General features: G+C 39.3%; 1 protein-coding gene across 1 annotated transcript in view; it reads right to left on the reverse strand.

Moving 5' to 3' along the window:
- The window catches only part of IGBP1 (immunoglobulin binding protein 1), a 38387-nt gene continuing 16633 nt past the window's right edge, over positions 1-21754 (reverse strand). Inside the window, exon 6 of the mRNA XM_060137842.1 lies at positions 1-417. Within this exon, the coding sequence (XP_059993825.1) occupies positions 278-417 (140 nt within the window). The 3' untranslated portion in view covers positions 1-277. The remainder of the gene's footprint in view (positions 418-21754) is intronic.

Raw genomic sequence — 21754 nt, forward strand, 5'->3', positions numbered from 1 at the left:
TTATACAGAACCATTTCTCAGTACTCTTTTATTTCCACTTAAGAAAAGTGGAATATACCATGATAGGATTATAATTCCAAGACAAGATTGTTGGCTCATCATGTAGGGTACAAATACACACTTAATTGACATTTTAATGAACGCAAAGCATGATTAATTAAGCATCTCTGCCTTCGTTGTACATGGCTGAAGCAGGAGCCCAGGGAGGGGAAGACTGCACAGCTTTCCTTGGTGGGGAAGACAGAAGCCCCTGTAGTCCTGTCTTGTTGTGGGGAGACTAACCCATGTTCTGTCGGTTGCCATAGCCCCTAGGATGGGTGTCCTTCCAGTCATCCCACTCCCGAGCTCTGTGGACTGCCTGTTCATCATCCTCTTCCTCCTGTTCCTGATCTTGTTGCTGAGCTGCTGTTTTGAACTCTGCCCAAGTGGAAAAATGAGAAAGCAGGGGTGAGGGAAAGAGCGACTGTCACGGGCCCCAGCTCCACTCTGAATACGACCACGTAACAAGAGAACAAGGAATATATACCTAGCTGCCTACCCTGGGGCCAGCAGAACTGGGGAGAGTACTTACTATTACTTAACAGGTGACATGTTAAATAATAGTAAGACAGGATCCCCTGAGTGGTTTTCACGAGAAGGCAAAAACATAAAAGTTGCCCCTCAAAATGAATTCTATTTTGGGAAAGAATTCTTGCTAAAATGGCCAACCCCTCACAACAGAAAACGAAAACACCAACTGACCAACAGAACCCCAGCAAACCAAAAACACTGAAGTGTTTCCATAGTATAGTGGTTATCACACTCGCCTGACAAAAACACTGAAGTAAAAAATATTTATGATTTTATGATTTGTGATTTGCCAGGGAGGTGGGACTATAGGTGACTTCTCCTCCTTCATCCATTTCCTTTATTACAGTTCTACAATTCTGTGTGTGTATAAAATTGGAAATCACGGGGCAGTTGAACCTACCAGAAAAGAATGTGTGTTATTTTGCACGTTTGGAACAGGGTCTGAGGTCCAAATGGCACTTGTCATGCAGTGTACCAAATACTAGGTCTCTTTTGCACTATTTTTTTCTTTCCTTTGTGGGGTAAAGGAACATTTCCTAGCTACCTTGAATTTGCCCACGAGAAACACTCTCATTACCATGATAAAGAATGAAATATGTGGGGAATCTGACCTCTCCTTACAGCTTAGGAGTCTTGTGTTCTGTTTTCCTTTTTTTTTAAACCCTTTTACTGTAAAATAAAAGATACTGGAAATCACACAAAAATATATATAACTTAAAATTTGATAAGGAGGCTACACCTTTATAGCCTTCACTTGGGTCAAGATATAGATTTTCTGTACCCATCCCCAAAGCTTCTCCATGAGCATCTACCAAATGACACCCTGTGCTCACTGGCAGTTAATCCCCATTCCTTCCCTCCCTGGAAAGCACCAATCTACCTTCTATCTCTATAGAGTTGCCTATTCTGAACATTTCACATAAATGCAATCAAGTAACGTGTGGTCTTTTGTGTCTGACATCTTTCACTTAGCATAATGCTTTTCAGGTTAGTCTTATCCATTTTCAAATATTTTGATATATTTTTAATCTACAGGTTTCTTCTTCCATCCCTTTCTTTCCTTACAAGTTCTCTATTGAAGAGGCTGGGGCATTTGACCTGTAGTTTCCCCAAATCTGGATTTTGCCGACCGCATAGTCATGACGGAGTCCAACATGTTCTTCTGTATTTCTGCAGATTGGCAAGTGGACACAGAGCTTGATATGACTCAGGGTTGATCCCTTCTCATGAATACAGGTGGTGCTGTCCTCCCCCAGCAGGTGGCACATAGTATCTGTGTCTCATATGTTGTGATGTTAGCAGCTGTTGATGCTCAATGCCTAGATTCATTAATTTTCCCAGGATTTCAAAATGGTGATACTCTTTAACATTTGTTTTTTTATTAAGTAGAATGCTTTTATAAAGAGAGGCTTTCCCTCATCTACTACTATTTAGTCACCCAGGAAAAGAAAACAAGATTAATGCTTGATTCTTCTGCTTTAATTTACCATTTCTCAAGGTAATAAATTGGTTCCTTATCATCCTCTGAAATTGAACAATTTTTGTTTTAACTATAGTTATGAACTCATGGATTTAAACATATTTGATGGGTTTCAATGAATTGCAATGATTTCTAAAAAATATCCAAATAAGCTTTCTAACTTTAGTTTTAATTTACAGAAAAATTGAGAAGATAGTACAGAGTTCTTATACATCCGTACCCAATTTCCCTTATTGTTAACATCTTACATTACTATGGTTTGTGTGTCATAACTAATGAACCAATACTGATACATATATAACTAACAACTAAAGTTCACACTTTATTCAGATTTCCTTGGGTTTTACGTAATGTCCGTTTTTTTTGGTTCCAGGATCCCATCAAATATTCCATATTACATTAGTCCTCTGTCTCCTTTGTCTCCTCTTGGCTGTGAGAATTTCTCACTTTCCTTGTTTTTGATGACCTGGACAGTTTTAAGGGGGACTCATCAGGTATTTTGCAGAATGTCCCTCAACCTGGGGTTGCCTCATATTTTTCTCATAATTAGACTAGGGTTATGACTTTTGGAAGAGAATAACAGTGAAGTTTCCTCCTTATCACATCAAACCAAGGCTACACACCACCAACATGACATCACTGCTGATGTTAACTGGGATCACTTCAGGTAGTGTTTGTAGGGTTCCCAACTGCTCCCCCCTCCTTCTATACTATAGTCTTTGGAAGCAAGTAACTAAACATAGCCTACACTTAAGGGGTGAGGAGTTGTGCTGCACCTCCTTGAGACAGGTGTATACACACAAATTATTTAGAATTTTTCTGTAGGGGAGATTGGTCTCTTCGCCCCCATCTATTTATGTAATCATTTATTTCTATCACTATAGACTCACGGACACATTTTATTCCTTGTGTTATAATCCAATACTGTTATTTTCCTGCTCATATTCTTCCAGTTTTGGCCAGTAACAGTTCTTTCAGAAGGCCCTGTGTCACATTAACATACCTCAATAGTTTTTTCTTTGCTGTTGTTGTTTTTTGAGTGCTTCTTTATTTTCTAGTACTACAAAATATTTCAGGTTCATCTTGTATATTCCCTGTCCAGCCTTAGAATTATCCATTTCTCTAAGGAGCCCTTTAATTGGAGAATAGTATTTAGAAACCAAGATTTGGGCACTAGACGTGCTCGTTGCTACTGGCAATTATCCTTTTTCAAGCCAAACTGTCTCTGGCCAGTGGAAACGTCTTCAAAGTGGCTTGTGAGTCCTTTTGATATGACCATAGTAGTCTTTGAAAGCTTCTTTCCTATCCTTTATGACAAGATGTTCCAAGCTCATCTTATTTATTTCCTGCTGCAAGCTTGGAATTAGCTATTTCTCTAAGACATCCTGGTTTCTTTTAATGGGAATGGTATTTCAAGAACAGAACCTGGGTTACTAGGTGTGCTCATTGCTTCTGGGCTGGTCATTGTTTCAAGCCTTTTCAGTGGATAAAGCAAAAGTGTGTGTGTGTGTGTGTGCGTGTGTGTGTACTTTTCAATAAAATTTCTCATGAGTTCATATTCAGGACTACAGGGGTGTTTTGTTTCTAACTCAAATTCTTTTGAATTACATCTGTATTCTTCCACATTAAAAGTCTTATCTCTCAAAGACAGAGGATGATGGAATTTGAATATCTCATAATTACTCAGTTAACATTATCTCACGTTACACAGTCCTGGAATAACACTAATACTGTTACCAATATAATTGCTGAGAACAGTTCTTTTTTTGCATATTCTTTCCCCATTTCTCCATTAAAAGTTACACTATATCTACATTACCAGAGCACTGGGCATATAAGCATTAATACTTTCTCTCTTTCAAATCTCATTTAGTCTTAGTTCTACAAGTAACTATATATTTAATGCTGACTGATAGTCCTTATATCAATGTCTCTCTCATCACTTTGGTTGTCTTAAGCTCATTCTCTAGCAAATTTCTCAGAAAGGGATCATGGGACGAATATTTCCTGAGTTCCTGCATGTTGATAAATACCTGTACCTTTTATACCTAAAAGCCACTTTTACCAGATATAATGTCCTTGGCTCACATTTTTTCCCCTTGAGTATCTTAAATGTTACTCCATTTTCTTCTGGCATAAAGTGTTGGTGTCAAAAAGTTTGAAGATGATCTGATTTTCCTTCCTTTACAACCCACCTGCTGTTTTTGCTGAAGTATCCAAGGCATTTCTTTTTTTAAAAAAAGTCTAGTAATTTTATTAGAATGTGTCTTGCTGCTGGTCATTCTGGGTCAAAATTCGTAGGTACACGGTGTGCTTTTTAAAAGCCAATCTAAAGTTTCCTCAATATTAGTTTTTTTAAAAAAATATCTTTATTGGAGTATAACTGCTTTACAATGTTGTGTGTTTCTGCTGTACAACAAAGTGAATCAGCTATATGTATACATATATCCCCATATCCCCTCCCTCTTGCATCTCCCTCCCACCCTCCCTATCCCACCCCTCTAGGTGGTCACAAAGCACTGAGCTGATCTCCCTGTACTATGCGGCTGCTTCCCACTAGCCATCCATTTTACATTTGGTAGTGTATATATGTCCATGCCACTCTCTCACTTTGTCACAGCTTACCCTTCCCCCTCCCCATGTCCTCAAGTCCATTCTCTACATCTGCATCTTTATTCCTGCCCTGCCACTAGGTTTATCAGTACCGTTTTTTTAGATTCCACATATGTGTGTTAGCATATGGTATTTTTCTCTTTCTGACTTACTTCACTCTGTATGACAGTCTCTAGGTCCATCCAATATTAGTTTTAAGCATTTTTTTCTTTTTCCTTGCTTCAGTATTCTTCTTCAGATAATCTTATTATCCATGTCAGGTCTTCTTTGCTATCTTTCATATTTGTCACTTTTTCTAGAAATCTGTTCATCTTTGTTTCTTTTTGATTTAAAACATTTTCCTTTTTACTTTAGAAAGGCATTTTCTGTTATATTCACTCATTCTTGTTTTCTTCTAGTTTAGCTTTCTTTTCTTTTATTCAAATTGAAGTCTAATAGATTTACAATATTAGTTTCAGGTGTACAACATGTTGATTTAATATTTTATATATTATATTCCATTTAGAGTTATTAATAATATTGGGAAAACGGTTGAAGAGTTAGAAGTGGAGATCACCTTCCTCCCCACAAATACATCAGAAATACATCTACATGTGGAACAGCTCCTACAGAACACCCACTGAATGCTGGCAGAAGACCTCAGACCTCCCAAAAGGCAAGAAACCCCCCACGTACCTGGGTAGGGCAAAAGAAAAAAGAAAAAGCAGAGACAAAAGAATAGGGACGGGACCTGGACCAGTGGGAGGGAGCTGTGAAGGAGGAAAGGTTTCCACACACTAGGAAGACCCTTCACTGGCGGAGACGGGGGTGGAGTGGGGGGAAGCTTTGGAGCCACGGAGGAGAGCGCAGCAACAGGGGTGCAGAGCGCAAAGCGGAGAGATTCCCGCACAGAGGATCGGTGCCGACCAGCACTCACCAGCCTGAGAGGCTTGTCTGCTCACCCGCCGGGGTGGGTGGGGGCTGGAAGCTGAGGCTCGGGCTTCGGAGGTCAGACCCCAGGGAGAGGACTGCGGTTGGCTGCGTGAACACAGCCCGAAGGGGCTAGTACGCCACAGCTAGCCGGAGGGAGTCCTAGCCGGAGGGAGTCCGGGAAAAAGTCTGGAACTGCCGAAGAGGCAAGAGACTTTTTCTTGCCTCTTTGTTTCGCGGTGTGCGAGGACAGGGGATTAAGAATGCTGCTTAAAGGAGCTCCAGAGATGGGCGCGAGCCTGGGCTATCAGCGTGAACTCCAGAGACTGGCATGAGACGCTAAGGCTCCTGCTGCAGCTACCAAGAAGCCTGTGTGCGAGCACAGGTCACTATCCACACCTCGCCCCCCGGAAGCCTGTGCAGCCCGCCTCTGCCAGGGTCCCCTGATCCAGGGACAACTTCCCCAGGAGAATGCACAGCACGCCTCAGGCTGTTGCAATGTCATGCCAGCCTCTGCCAACGCAGGCTCGCCCAGCATCCGTACCCCTCCCTCCCCTGGGCCTGAGTGAGCCACAGCCCCTGAATCAGCTGCTCCTATAACCCTGTCCTGTCTGGGCAGGAACAGATGCCCTCAGGTAACCTACACGCAGAGGCGGGGTCAAATCCAAAGCTGAACCCCAGGAGCTGAGCAAACAAAGAAGAGAAAGGGAAATCTCTCCCAGCAGCCTCAGGAGCAGCGGATTAAATCTCCACAATCAACTTGATGTACGTTGCATCTGTGGACTACCTGAAGAGACAACGAATCATCCCAAAATTGAGGCGGTGGACTTTGGGAGCAATGATATATACATACTTTTCCTTTTTCTCTTTTTGTGAGTGTGTATGTGTATGCTTCCGTGTGTGATTTTGTCTGTATAGCTTTGCTTTTACCATTTGTCCTAGGGTTCTGTCTGTCTGTTTTTCTGGGGTTTTTTTAGTATAGCTTTTAGTGCTTGTTATCATTGGTGGACTTGTTTTTTGGTTTGGCTGCTCTCTTCCTTCTTTCTTTCTTTCTTTTTTTTTTACTACTTTTTAAAATTTAAAAATTTTTTAATAATTATTTTTTATTTTAATAACTTTATTTTATTTTTTCTTTCTTCCTTTCTTTCTCCTATTTATTCTAAGCCGTGTGGATGACAGGGTCGTGGTGCTCCAGCAGGGCATCAGGCCAGTGCCTCTCTGGTGGGAGAGCCGAGTTCAGGACACTGGTCCACCAGAGACCTCCCAGCTCCACATAATATCAAATGGCGAAAATCTCCCAGAGATCTCCATCTCAATGCCAACACCCAGCTCCACTCAACGACCAGCAAGCTACAGTGCTGGACCCCTATGCCAAACAACTAGCAAGACAGGAACACAGCCCCATCCATTAGCAGAGAGGCTGCCTAAAATCATAATAAGGCCACAGGCACCCCAAAACACACCACCGGACATGGTCCTGCCCACCAGAAAGACAAGATCCAGCCTCATGCACCAGAACACAGGCACTAGTCCCCTCCACCAGGAAGCCTACACAACCGACTGAACCAACCTTACCCAGTGGGAGCAAATACCAAAAACAACGGGAACTAAGAACCTGCAGCCTGCGAAAAGGAGACACCAAACACAGTAAGTTAAGCAAAATGAGAAGACAGAGAAACACACAGCAGATGAAGGAACAAGGTAAAAATCCATCAGACCAAACAAATGAAGAGGAAATAGGCAGTCTACCTGAAAAAGAATTCAGAGTAATGAAAGTAAAGATGATCCAAAATCTTGGAAATAGAAGGGAGAAAATACAAGAAACATTTAACAAGGACCTAGAAGAACTAAAGAGCAAAGAAACAATAATGAACAACACAATAAATGAAATTAAAAACTCTCTAGAAGGAATCAATAGCAGAATAACTGAGGCAGAAGAATGGATAAGCGACCTGGAAGATAAAATAGTGGAAATAACTACTGCAGAGCAGAATAAAGAAAAAAGAACGAAAAGAACTGAGGACAGTCTCAGAGACCTCTGGGAAAACATTAAAACGCACCAACATGCGAATTACAGGGGTTCCAGAAGAAGAAGAGAAAAAGAAAGGGACTGAGAAAATATTTGAAGAGATTAAAGTGGAAAACTACCCTAATATGGGAAAGGAAATAGTTAATCAAGTCCAGGAAGCACAGAGAATCCCATACAGGATAAATCCAAGGAGAAACACGCCAAGACACATAGTTATCAAACTCAAAAATTAAATACAAAGAAAACATATTAAAAGCAGCAAGGGAAAAACAACAAATAACATACAAGGGAATCCCCATAAGGTTACAGGTGATCTTTCAGCAGAAACTCTGCAAGCAAGAAGGGAGTTGCAGGACATATTTAAAGTGCTGAAAGGGAAAAACCTACAACCAATATTACTCTACCCAGCAAGGATCTCATTCAGATTTGACGGAGAAATTAAAATTTTACAGACAAGTAAAAGCTGAGAGAGTTCAGCACCACCAAACCAGCTTTACAACAAATACTAAAGGAACTTCTCTAGGCAGGAAACACACGAGAAGGAAAAGACCTACAATAACAAACCCAAACCAATTAACAAAATGGTAATAGGAACATACATACCGATAATTACCTTAAATGTAAATAGATTAAATGCTCCAACGAAAAGACATAGACTGGCTGAATGGATACAAAACCAAGACCCATATATATACTGTCTACAAGAGACCCCCTTCAGACCTAGGGACACATACAGACTGAAAGTGAGGGGATGGAAAACGATATTCCATGCAAATGGAAATCAAAAGAAAGCTGGTGTAGCAATTCTCATATCAGACAAAATAGATTAAAACAAAGACTATTATAAGGGACAAAGAAGGACACTACATAATAATCAAGGGATCAATCCAAGAAGATATAACAACTGTAAATATTTATGCACCCAACATAGGAGCACCTTAATATATAAGGCAAATGCTAATAGTCATAAAAGGGGAAATAGACAGTAACACAATCATAGTAGGGGACTTTAACACCCCACTTTCACCAATGGACAGATCATCCAAAATGAAAATAAATAAGGAAACACAAGCTTTAAATGATACATTAAACAAGATGGACTAAATTGATATTTATAAGACATTCCTTCCAAAAACAACAGAATACACTTTCTTCTCAAGTGTATTGGAACATTCTCCAGGATAGATCATATCTTGGGTCACAAACCAAACCCTGGTACATTTAAGAAAATGGAAATCGTATCAAGTATGGTTTCCGACCACAATGTTATGAAACGAGATATGAATTACAGGAAAAATATTGTAAAATATACACACATGTGGAGGCTAAAAAATACACTACTTAATAACCAAGAGATCAGGGAAGAAATTAAAGAGGAAATCAAAATATACCTAGAAACAAATGACAATGAAAACACTACGACCCAAAACCTATGGGATGCAGCAAAAGCAGTTCCAAGAGCGAAGTTTATAGCAGTACAGTCCTACCTTAAAAAACAAGAAACATCTCAAATAAACAACCTAAACTTACACCTAAAGCAATTAGACAAAGAAGAACAAAATAACCCCAAAGTTAGCAGAAGGAAAGAAATCATAAAGATCAGATGAGAAATAAATGAAAAAGAAATGAAGGAAAGAATAGGAAAGAGCAATAAAACTAAAAGCTGGTTCTTTGAGAAGACAAACAAAATTGATAAACCATTAGCCAGACTCATCAAGAAAAAAAGGAAGGAGACTCAAATCAATAGAATTAGAAAAGAAAAAGGAGAAAAAACTGACGCTGCAGGAATACAAAGGATCATGAGAAATTACTACAAGCAACTATATGCCAATAAAATGGACAACCTGGAAGAAATGGACAAATTGTTAGAAAAGTACAACCTTCCATGACTGAACCAGGAAGAAACAGAAAATATAAACAGACCGATCACAAGCACTGAAATTGAGACTGTGATTAAAAACCTTCAAACAAACAAAAGCCCAGGACCACATGGCTTCACAGGCGAATTCCATCACACATTTACAGAAGAGCTAACACCTATCCTTCTCAAACTCTTGCAAACTATAGCAGAGAGAGGAACACCCGCAAACTCATTCTATGAGGCCACCATCACACTGATACCAAAACCAGACAAAGATGCCACAAAGAAAGGAAACTACAGGCCAATATCACTGATGAACCTAGATACAAAAATCCTCAACAAAATACTAGCAAACAGAATCCAACAGCACGTTAAAAGGATCATACACCATGATCAAGTTGGGTTTGTCCCAGGAATGCAAGGATTCTTCAATATATGCAAATCAATCAATGTGATACACCATATTAAAAATTGAAGAATAAAAAACATATGATCATCTCACTAGATGCAGAAAAAGCTTTTGACAAAATTCAACACCCATTTATGATAAAAACCCTGCAGAAAGTAGGCATAGAGAGAACTTACCTCAACATAATAAAGGCCATATATGACAAACCCACAGCCAACATCGTCCTCAATGGTGAAAAACTGAAACCATTTCCACTATGATCAGGAAGAAGACAAGGTTGCCCACTCTCACCACTATTATTCAACATTGTTTTGGAAGTATTAGCCCCAGCAATCAGAGAAGAAAAAGAAATAAAAGGAATCCAAATCGGAAAAGAAGAAGTAAAGCTGTCACTGTTTGCAGATGACATGATACTGTACACAGAGAATCCTAAAGAGGCTACCAGAAAACTACTAGAGCTAATCAATAATTTTGGTAAAGTAGCAGGATACAAAACTAATGCACAGAAATTTCTGGCATTCCTATACAGTAATGATGAAAAATCTGAAAGTGAAATCAAGAAAACACTCCCATTTACCACTGCAAAAAAAAGAATAAAATACCTAGGGATAAACCTACCTAAGGAGACAAAACACCTGTATGCAGAAAACTATAAGACACTGATGAAAGGAATTAAAGATGATACAAATAGATGGAGAGATATACCATGTTCTTGGATTGGAAGAATCAACATTGTGAAAATGACTCTACTACCCAAAGCAATCTACAGATTCAACGCAATCCCTATCAAACTACCACTGGCATTTTTCACAGAACTAGAACAAAAAAATTCACAATTTGTATGGAAACACAAAAGACCCCGAATAGCCAAAGCAATCTTGAGAAAGAAAAACAGAGCTGGAGGAATCAGGCTCCCTGACTTCAGATTAGACTACAAAGCTACAGTAATCAAGACAGTATGGTACAGGCACAAACACAGAAATACAGATCAATGGAACAGGATAGAAAGCCCAGAGATAAACCCATGCACATAGGTCACCTTATTTTTGATAAAGGAGGCAAGAATATACAATGGAGAAAAGACAGCCTCTTCAACAAGTGGTGCTGGAAAAACTGGACAGCTACATGTAAAAGAATGAAATTCGAAAAATCCCTAACACCATACACAAAAATAAACTCAAAATGGATAAAAGACCTAAATGTAAGGCCAAACACTATAAAACTCTTAGAGGAAAATATAGGAAGAACACTGTATGACATACAGCACAACAAGATCCTTTTTTACCCACCTCCTACAGAAATGGAAATAAAAACAAAAATAAAATAAATGGGACCTAATGAAAGTTAAAATCTTTTGCACAGCAAAGGAAACCATAAACAAGATGAAAAGACAACCGTCAGAATGGGAGAAAATATTTGCAAATGAAGCAAATGACAAAGGATTAATCTCCAAAATTTACAAGCAGCTCAATATCAAAAAAACAAACAACCCAGGCTTCCCTGGTGGTTGAGAATGTGCCTGCCAGTGCAGGGGACACGGGTTCGAACCCTGGTCTGGGAAGATCCCACATGCCGCGGAGCAACTAGGCCCATGAGCCACAACTACTGAGCCTGTGCGTCTGGAGCTTGTGCTCCGCAACAAGAGAGGCTGCAACTGTGAGAGGCATGCACACCGCGATGAAGAGTGGCCCCCACTCGCTGCAACTAGAGAAAGCCCTTGCACAGAAACGAAGACCCAACACAGCCATAAATTAATTAATTAAAAAAATTTCTATCACAATTATACACATTAAAAACAAACAAACAAAACAAACAACCCAATCCAAAAATGGGCAGAAGATGTAAATAGACAGTTCTCCAAAGAAGATATACAGTTTGCCAACAAACACATGAAAGAATGCTCAACATTGTTAATCATTAGAGAAATGCAAATCAAAACTACAATGAGATATCACCTCACAGCGGTCAGAATGGCCATCATCAAAAAATCTACAAACAATAAATGCTGGAGAGGGTGTGGAGAAAAGGGAACCCTCTTGCACTGTTGGTGGGAATGTAAATTGATATAGCCACTATGGAGAACAGTATGGAGGTTCCTTAAAAAACTAAAAATAGAACTACCATACAACCCAGCAATCCCACTACTGGGCATATACCCTGAGAAAACCATAATTCAAAGAGTCATGTACCACAATGTTCACTGCAGCTCTATTTACAATAGCCAGGACATGGAAGTAACCTAAGTGTCCATTGACAGATGAATGGATAAAGAAGATGTGGCACATATATACAATGGAATATTACTCAGCCATAAAAAGAAACGAAACTGAGTTATTTGTAGTGAGGTGGATGGACCTAGAGTCTGTCATACAGAGTGAAGTAAGTCAGAAAGAGAAAAACAAATACCATATGCTAACACATATATATGGAATCTAAAACAAAAAAAGTCATGAAGAACCTAGGGGCAGGATGGGAATAAAGACACAGACCTACTAGAGTATGGACTTGAGGACATGGGGAGGGGGAAGGGTAAGCTGGGACAAAGTGAGAGAGTGGCATGGACATATATACACTACCAAATGTAAAACCGATAGCTAGTGGGAAGCAGCCGCATAGCACAGGGAGATCAGCTCGGTGATTTTTGACCATCTAGAGGGGTGGGATAGGGAGGGTGGGAGGGAGGGAGATGCAAGAGGGAAGAGATATGGGGACATATGTATAACTGATTTACTTTGTTATAAAGCAGAAACTAACACACCACTGTAAAGCAATTATACTCCAATAAAGATGTTAAAAAAATGGCTATATTCCCTGTGCTGTACAATGTATCTTTGTAGCTTATTCATTTTATACATAGTAGCTAGTACCTCAATTTCCTATCATCTTGCCCTTCCCTCCCTTTTTTCTCCTCACTGGTATCCACTAGTTTGTCCTCTATATCTGTGAGTCTGGTTCTGTTTTGTTATACTTTTATTAGATTATTTTTTAGATTCCACATATCAATGATATCATACAGTATTTTTCTTTCTCTGACTTATTTCACTAAGCATTAATACCCTCTAGGGGCCATCCATGTTGTTGAAAATGGCAGAGTTTCAGTCTTTTTAGGGCTAATACTCCACTGTATATATATACACCACATCTTCTATATCTTTTCATCTACTGATGGACACCTTTGGTTGCTTCCATATACTGGCTAATGTAAACAATGATTCTATGAACACTGGGGTGCATGTATCTTTTTGAATTAGTGTTTCCATTTTCTGTGGATAAAAACCCAGGGGTAGGGGCTTCCCTGGTGGCACAATGGTTGGGAGCCCACCTGCCGATGCGGCGGACGCGGGTTTGTGCCCCGGTCCGGGAGAATCCCACATGCTGCAGAGCAGCTGGGCCCGTGAGCCATGGCCGCTGGGCCTGCACGTCCAGAGCCTGTGCTCCGCAGTGGGAGGGGCCGCAGCAGTGAGAGGCCCGTGTACTGCAAAAAACCCCCCCCGAAACCCCCCAGGGGTAGAATTGCTGGATCATATGATAGTTCTATTTCAATTTTTTGACAAACTGCCACACTGCCTTCCGTAGTAGCTACGCCAATTTATATTCCCACCAACAGTGTACTAGGGTTCCCATTTCTATACATCCTCGCCAACATTTGTTATTTGTAGACTTCTTGATGATAGCCATTCTGAGAGGTGTGAGGTGTTATCTCATTATGGTTTTGATTTGCATTTCTCTGATGATTAGCAATGTTGAGCCTCTTTTCATGTTCCTGTTGGCCATCTGTATATCTTCTTTGGAAAGACGTCTACTCAGGTTGTCTGCCCATTTTTAAGTTTTCTTTATTTGAGTTATATGAGCTATCTATATATTTTGGATATTAACCCCTTATTGGGCATATCATTTGCAAAATATTTTCTCCCATTCTGTAGGTTGTCTTTTCATTTTGCTGTTGGTTTCCTTTGCTGTGCAAAAGTTTTTAAGTTTAATTAGGTCCCATTTGTTTACTTTTGCTTTTGTTTCCTTTGTCTGAGACAGATCCATAAAAATATTGCTATGATTTATGTCAAAGAGCATTCTGCCTTAGCCTTCATCTCTATTTTTTTTATTTTTATTTTTTGACCACACCACATGGCATGTGGGATCTTAATTCCCCAACCAGGGATCGAACCTGCGCTCGCTGCAGTGGAAGCATGGAGTCTTAACCACTGGACCGCCAGGGAAGTCCCAGCCTTGCTTTCTTTTTTAATTTACTTGGCTTCATTGGATCTTAGTTGTGGCACGCAGGCTCTTTGTTGCGGCACATGGGCTGTCTAGTTGTGTCTCATGGGCTCTAGAGTGCATGGGCTTAGTTGCCCCACGGCATGTGGGATCTTAGTCCCCCGACCAGAGATCGAACTCGCATCCCCTGCACTGGAAGGCAGATTCTTAACCACTGACCACCAGGGAAGTCCCTCAGCCTTCATTTCTAAAGTGATTCTTTCTTCTTACTTCCCCCAAGTTGTCACTACATTTCTGAGTTTTTCTAATCCTGCTTTGTATTGTTCTTCCATGTCTTATTTAATTTTCTTAATGTCTTCCAACTCACTTTTAAACAGTATATTTTAAATTTGTTGTTTTTTGAGTGTGTCTTTCTGGAATGTTTTTCTCCCCCCTTTTTCTCTCTTTTTTGTTAATTGAAGTATAGTTGGTTTACAATACTGTGTTAGTTTCAGGTGTACAGCAAAGTGATTCAGTTATATACATATATTTTTTCAGTTTATATCCTTTATATCACTTACATGTGGAGTCTAAAAAATAATACAAATGAATCTATATACAAAACAGAAACTGACTCACAGACATAAAAAACAAATTTATGGTTACCAAAGCAGAGAGGGAGGGAGGGAGGGAGGGAGGGACAAATTAGGAGTATGGGATTAACGGATACAAACTACTATACATAAAATAGATAAGGAACATGGAATGCTTTTGATTCTCTCCTTTTTCTCCTTATAATAATTTTGTGTGGGATCTGACCTTGATTAATTTTCCATTCATTTTTCTCACAGCTTTATTGAGATATTTTTCACATACCATAAAATTTACCCATTTAAAATGTACAATTCAGTGGTTTTTAGTATATTCAGAACTGTGCAACCATCATCACAATCTGTTGCTCATTCTTATGTGTACTAAGCTTTCCTGAACTTTTAGAAAGAAGTATGGTTCAGGGTGGCTTTTCTAACTTCACAGAGGCTCCCTTTCTGCTGTTTTTATGTATGCTAAAGGAATAGGATGACTTGCTTGATGAGAGTTCTTGGTTCTGGTCCTCTATCCCATTCTTATGTAGACCTTTTCTTTCCTTATTCTTTATTGTCCCTGTTCTGCTCAATCTGAATTCTGTTCTCAGCAATTTCTCCTCAGTGTGGGACCGTGTATGAGTAGGGAGATCTGGTGGCTCATTTTCAGGAGTTCATTAAGGGTTAGCCTGCTCCATCCCTTTCAGACCTTCTGACCACAGGTTCCTTGTATTCAGTTTTTATTGGAGGGAAAAACCCCTCCCCATTTCAACTAATGTTCTTAAACTGAACTGCCACACTTTTATTTTTTTCATTAAAAATGTTTAATTGAAGTATAGTTGACTTACAATATATTTGTTTCAGATGTACAACATAGTGATTCTATATTTGTATCAATTATGTGCCATACAAAGTAATTATAATATTATTGACTATATTCCCTGTGCTGTGCATTACATCCCTGTGACCCATTTATTTTATAACTGGTAATTTGTATCTCTTAATCTCCTTCACCTATTTCACCCATTCTCCCATTCTCTCAACCACTAGTTTGTTCTCTGTATCTATGAGTCTGTTTCTGGGTTGTTTAGGACTCATTTATTTTGTTTGTTTGTTTGTTTGCTTGTATTTTGCAGTACACGGGCCTCTCACTGTTGTGGCCTCTCCCGTTGAGGAGCACAGGCTCCGGATGCGCAGGCTCAGCGGCCATGGCTCACGGGCCCAGCCGTTCCGCGGCATGTGGGATCTTCCCCGACCGGGGCACGAACCCGTGTCCCCTGCATCGGCAGGCGGACTCTCAACCACTGCGCCACCAGGGAAGCCTAGGACTCATTTGTTTTATCTTTCTCTGTCTGACTTATTCACTTAGCATAATACCCTCTAGGTCCATCCCTGTTGTCACAGATTGCAAGATTTCATTCTTTTTTATGGGTTAGTGGTGTTGGGAAAACTGGATAGCTACAAGTAAAAGAATGAAACTAGACCATTTTCTCACATCATTTACAAAAATAAACTCAAAATGAATTAAAGACTTAAATATAAGACCTGAAACCATAAAACACCTAGAAGAAAACACAGGCAGTATGCTCTTTGAAACTGGTCTTAGCAATATTTTTTTGATCTGTCTCCTCAGGCAATGGCAACAAAACCAAAAATAAACAAACAGAACCATATGAAGCTACAACACTTTTGCACAGCAAAGGGAACCACCAGCAAAACAAAAAGGCAACTTACCTGAATAGGAGAAGATATTTGCAAATAATATGTCTGTTAAGGGGTTAATATCCAAAATATATAAAGAACTCATACAACTCAGTACAAACAATCTGAATAAGAAATGGGCAGAAGACCTGAATAGACATTTTTCCAAAGAAGACATAGAGATGGCCAACAGGTACATGAAAAGGTACTCAACATCACTAATCATAAGGGAAATGTAAATCAAAACCACCTCAAATGCAATGAGATACCACCTCACACTTGTCAGAATGCCACGCTTTTTAGTGAATACCTGTTTGCTGTTTTGGAATTCTCCTGTTTGTCAGGTCTTTCACATGGTCTGTCAACTCCTTCTGCTTTCTCCTACACAGATGTCCATTCCTTGTTGATCTTGTGGCTATGAATGATTTGCCCTTAACTGTTTTTGAGTTTCATGGGGATACACTGTCACTTAGTTTTGCTGTAAATATTACCCATGAATTTTTTCTTTTGCCTTTTTACTGAAATGTAACATACATGCAGAAAAATACACAGACACAGTATAGCTCAGTCAATTTTCACATCTGAACACATCCATGTAATCGGTACCCAGATTAAGATACAAAACATTACTAACTCTTCAGAAGTCCCCCTCAGGTCCAGTTCCATTCATGATCTCCCACTAAGGGTGAGCACTATACTGGCTTTTAACCAGCATATACAAGTTTCAGCCATGTCTGAACTTTATTCTCTTTTGTGTCTGACTTTTTTTACTCAAATTATGTTTGTAAAACTTAGCTATATTTGTTACTTATAAGTAAAGAACTATAGTCTGTTTAACCTTATTGCTAAATAGTATTTCACTGTGTGAATATGCCAAAATTTATTTATCCATTCTACTATGTATGGGCATTTAAGTAGTGTTCAGTTTGGGGTATTACAAATAATGCTGCTATGAGCATTCTTGTACAAGCCTTTTGAGGAAATATGGTCTCATTCCCCTTAGGTATATACGTGGGAGTGAAACTGCCAGGTCATGAGGGTATACATATGTTTGACTTTTGTGCAACATTACGACCACCAACCCCCCCGAGGTTCTCCATCTTTATTGTTTCCTTTCTTCCATATACTTTAAGCTTATTTTGTTCTTGTTTTCTGCAACTTCTTAAGTTAGTACCTTAGTAACTGATTTTACCTTTCTTTTTTCTAATATAACTACTGAAAGTTATACCTTTCTCTCTCAGCACTGCTTTAGTTGTATCCCACAAGTTTTAATGTATTTCATTATCATTCAGTTAAAAATATTCTTAATTTTCTTTGTGATTTCTTCTTTGACTGATGGGTTATTTATAAGTATGTTGTTTAATTTGAAAATATTTAGGGACTTCCTATGTCATTGATTGCTAACTGAATTAGGTTGTGGTCAGAGAACATAGGGCAATTTCAATCTTTGAAAGTTTATGGAGGGACTTCCCTGGTGGTCCAGTGGTTAAGAATCTGTCTTCCAATGCAGGTGACAAGAGTTCAATCCCTGGTTGGGGAAATAAGAACGCTCCTGCCACGGGGCAACTAAGCCTGTGCGCCAGAACTGAGCCCACGTGCTCTAGAGCCCATGCGCCACAACTAGAGAGAAGCCCAAGCGCTGCAATGAAGAGCCCACACGCCGCAACGAAAGATCTCGCGTGCCGCGACGAAGATCCCACGTGCCACAACTAAGACCCAATGCAGCCAAATTAATTAACTAATTAATTTTAAAAATAAATTAATTAGGGCTTCCCTGGTGGCACAGTGGTTGAGAGTCTGCCTGCCGATGCAGGGGACACGGGTTTGTGCCCCGGTCCGGGAAGATCCCACATGCCGCGGATCGGCTGGGCCTGTGAGCCATGGCCCCTGAGCCTGCGCTCTGCAACAGGAGAGGCCACAACAGTGAGAGGCCCGCGTACCAGAAAAAAAAAAAAAAAAAAAAATTAATTAATTAAAAAAAGAAAGTTTATGGACACTTATTTGGTGGCCCAGAATATGGTCTAAGTTAGTGAACGTACCATGTGCATTTGAAAAAAGGTGTATTTTGCAGCTATTGGATATATTTTTCTATAAATGTCAAACAGGTTAAGGTGGCTGCGAGTTTTCTCCAGATCTTTTATGTCCTTACTGATTTTCTGTCCAGAAATTCTTTCAGTTATTGAAAGAGAAGTATGAAAATCTCTAACTATGGCTATAGATTTCTCTATTTCTCCATTTAATTGTCAATTTTTTCTTCATGTAATTTGAAGGTTGTTATTAGTCACAAACATGTTTATGATTGCTATGTCCTCCAGATAAACTGCCCCTTTTATCAGCACTAAATATCCTTTTGAAAGTCCAGTAACACCTTTTGTCTTGAAGTCTACTTTATCTGACATTATATAGCTACTGCAGCTTTCTTATGTTTACTGTTAGCATGGTATATTTAAAAAATCTTTTTACATTCCACCAATCTGTACCTTTATATTTAAATGCATCTCTTGATAGGAGATCAAGAGGGTGGTGTAAGAAGATGTGGAGTTCACCTCTCCCCATGAACACATCAAAAATATATCAACGTGTGGAACAATTCTCACCAAAAACTAACTGGAAATTGGCAGAAAGACTCCTGTACAACCAAGGTTGTAAGAAAGATACACAGAAGTCCACAGAGAAGTCTGGGCTCCACTCATGAGTACTGTGTGGGTAGACTGCCCCCAGGTAGGGTAGAGAAACCAGTAGCCTGCTGTCCTAGGCTACTGGTTTCATGCAACAGCCATGCTGCGCTCTCAAGCCAGAGCTGAAAGAATGTTCTAGCCCTGCTCACTTCATGCCACAAGCATGACACTGGATCTAAGGTGGCCAGGACCTGGGAAGAGACTTGACCTTGAGATGGAGAGGTGACCCAGCTCTGGGGTGGAGCCCAGGTGGGGCAGCAGTGGTGACCATTGCTGGAATTTACTCAAGAGGTGCCCCAGAAGCAGCCCAGACTTCCGATGGCAGCAGAGCTGCTGGGTTTCCCACAGCCGCTTTGCTGCGTGTGTACCCTAGCCCAAGCTGAATGTTCTGGCCCTGCTCACTCCATGCCACAGTGTGGCACTACAAAAAAAGGAAATTACAGGCCAGTATATTTGATGAATATAAATGCAAAAATCCTCAACAAAATATTAGCAAACCAAATCTAAAAATATATAAAAAGGATCATATACCACGATCAAGCTGAATTTATTCTAGGGTCACAAGGGTAATTCAATATACGCAAATTAATCAGTGTGATACACCACATTATCAAAAGGAAGGATAAAAATCACATGATCGTCTCAATAGATGCAGAAAGACCAATGTGACAAAATTCAACATCCATTAATAATAAAAACTCTGAAAGTGGGTATCGAGGGAACATATCTCAACATAACAAAGGCCATTTAGGACAAACCCACAACCAATGTCATACTTAATGGTGAAAAGCTGAAAGCCTTCCTGCTAAATTCTAGAACAAGACAAGGATGCCCATTCTCGCTACTTCTATTCAACACAGTATTAGAAGTCCTAGTCACAGCAATCACACAAGAAAGAAATAAAAGGCATCCAAATCGGAAGGGAAGAGGTAAAACTGTCATTATTTGCAGATGACGTGGTACTATATCTAGAAAACCCTAAAGTCTCCACCCAAAAACTATTAGAACTAATAAATGAATTCAGCAAGGTTGTAGGATACAAGATCAATATACAGAAATTTGTTGCATTTCTATACACTAACAATAAAATGCCAGAAAGTAAAAAAAAAAATCCTGCTTAAAATTGCATCAAAAAGAATAAAATACCTAGGAATAAACTTAACTAAGAAGGTGAAAGACCTATACTCTGAAAACTATAAAACATTTATGAAGGAAACTAAAGATGATACAAAGAAATGGAAAGATATCCTGTGCTCTTGTATTAGAAGAATTAATGTTATTAAAATGGCCATGCTGTCCAAAGCAATCTACAGATTTAATGCAATCCCTATCAAAATATGCATGATATTTTTCACAGGACTAGAGCAAATAACCCTAAAATTCATATGGAACCACAAAAGATCCTGAATTGCCAAAGCAATCTTGAGGAAAAAGAACAAAGCCAGAGGTATAGTGCCCCCAGACTTCAGACTATACTAAAAAGCTACAGTAATCAAAACAGCATGGTACTGGCACGAAAACAGACATACAGATTAATGGAACAGAATAGAGAGCCTAGAAATAGGCTATGGTCAATTAATCTATGACAAAAGAGGCAAGAATATACAATGAAGCAAAAACAGTCTCTTCAACAAGTGGTTCTGGGAAAATTGGACAGCTACATGTAAAACAATGAGATTAGAACATTCCCTCACACCATATACAAAAATGAACTCAAAATGGATTAGGAGACCTAAATATAAGACCTGAAACCATAAAACTCCTAGAAGAGAATATAGGCAGAACACTCTGACTTAATCGTAGCAATATTTTTTTTGGCTCTGTCTCCTAAGGCAAAAGAAGTAAAAGCAAAACTAAACACATGGGACATAATTAAACTTAAAAGCTTTTACACAGCAAGGGAAAATACTGACAAAATGAAAAGACAACCTAGATGGTGGGAGCAAATATTTACAACTGCTGTGACCCATAAGGGATTACTATCCAAAATATTATGAACAGCTCATACAAGTCATCATCAAAAAAAACAAAGAACCCAATAAATGGGCAGAAGACCTGAAGAGACAGTTTTCCAAAGACATACAGATGGCTAACAGGCACATGAAAAGATGCTCAACATCACTAATTATTAGAAAAACGCAAATCAAAACCAAAATTAGGTATTACCTCACACCTGTCAGAATGGCTATCATCACAAAGTCTACAAATAACAAATGTTGGAGAGGATGTGAAGAAAAGGGAACCCTCTTACACTGTTGGTAAGAATGTAAATTGGTGCAGCCACTATGGAAAACAGTACGGAGGTTCCTCAAAAAACTAAAAATAGAACTACCATATGATCCAGCAATTCCACTCCTAGGTATATATCTAGAAAAAATGAAAACACTGATTCGAAAAGATACATGCACCCCAATGTTTATAGCAGCACTATTTACAACAGCCAAGAGATGGAAGCAACCCAAGTGTCCATCAACAGATGAATGGATAAAGACGATGTGGTATATATATATGTATATATGTATACATACATACACACAGAGAATGAACTACTACTCAGCCATAAAAAAGAATGAAATTCTGAAATTTGCAGCAACATGGATGGACCTAGAGGGTATTATGCTCAGTGAAATAAGTCAGACAGAGAAAGACAAACACTGTATGATATCACTTATATGTGGAATCTAAAAAGTAATACAAATGAACGGATATGAAAAACAGAAACATGCTCACAG

The sequence above is a fragment of the Lagenorhynchus albirostris genome, chromosome X (genome assembly GCF_949774975.1).
Source record: "Lagenorhynchus albirostris chromosome X, mLagAlb1.1, whole genome shotgun sequence".
Lineage (NCBI taxonomy): Eukaryota > Metazoa > Chordata > Mammalia > Artiodactyla > Delphinidae > Lagenorhynchus > Lagenorhynchus albirostris.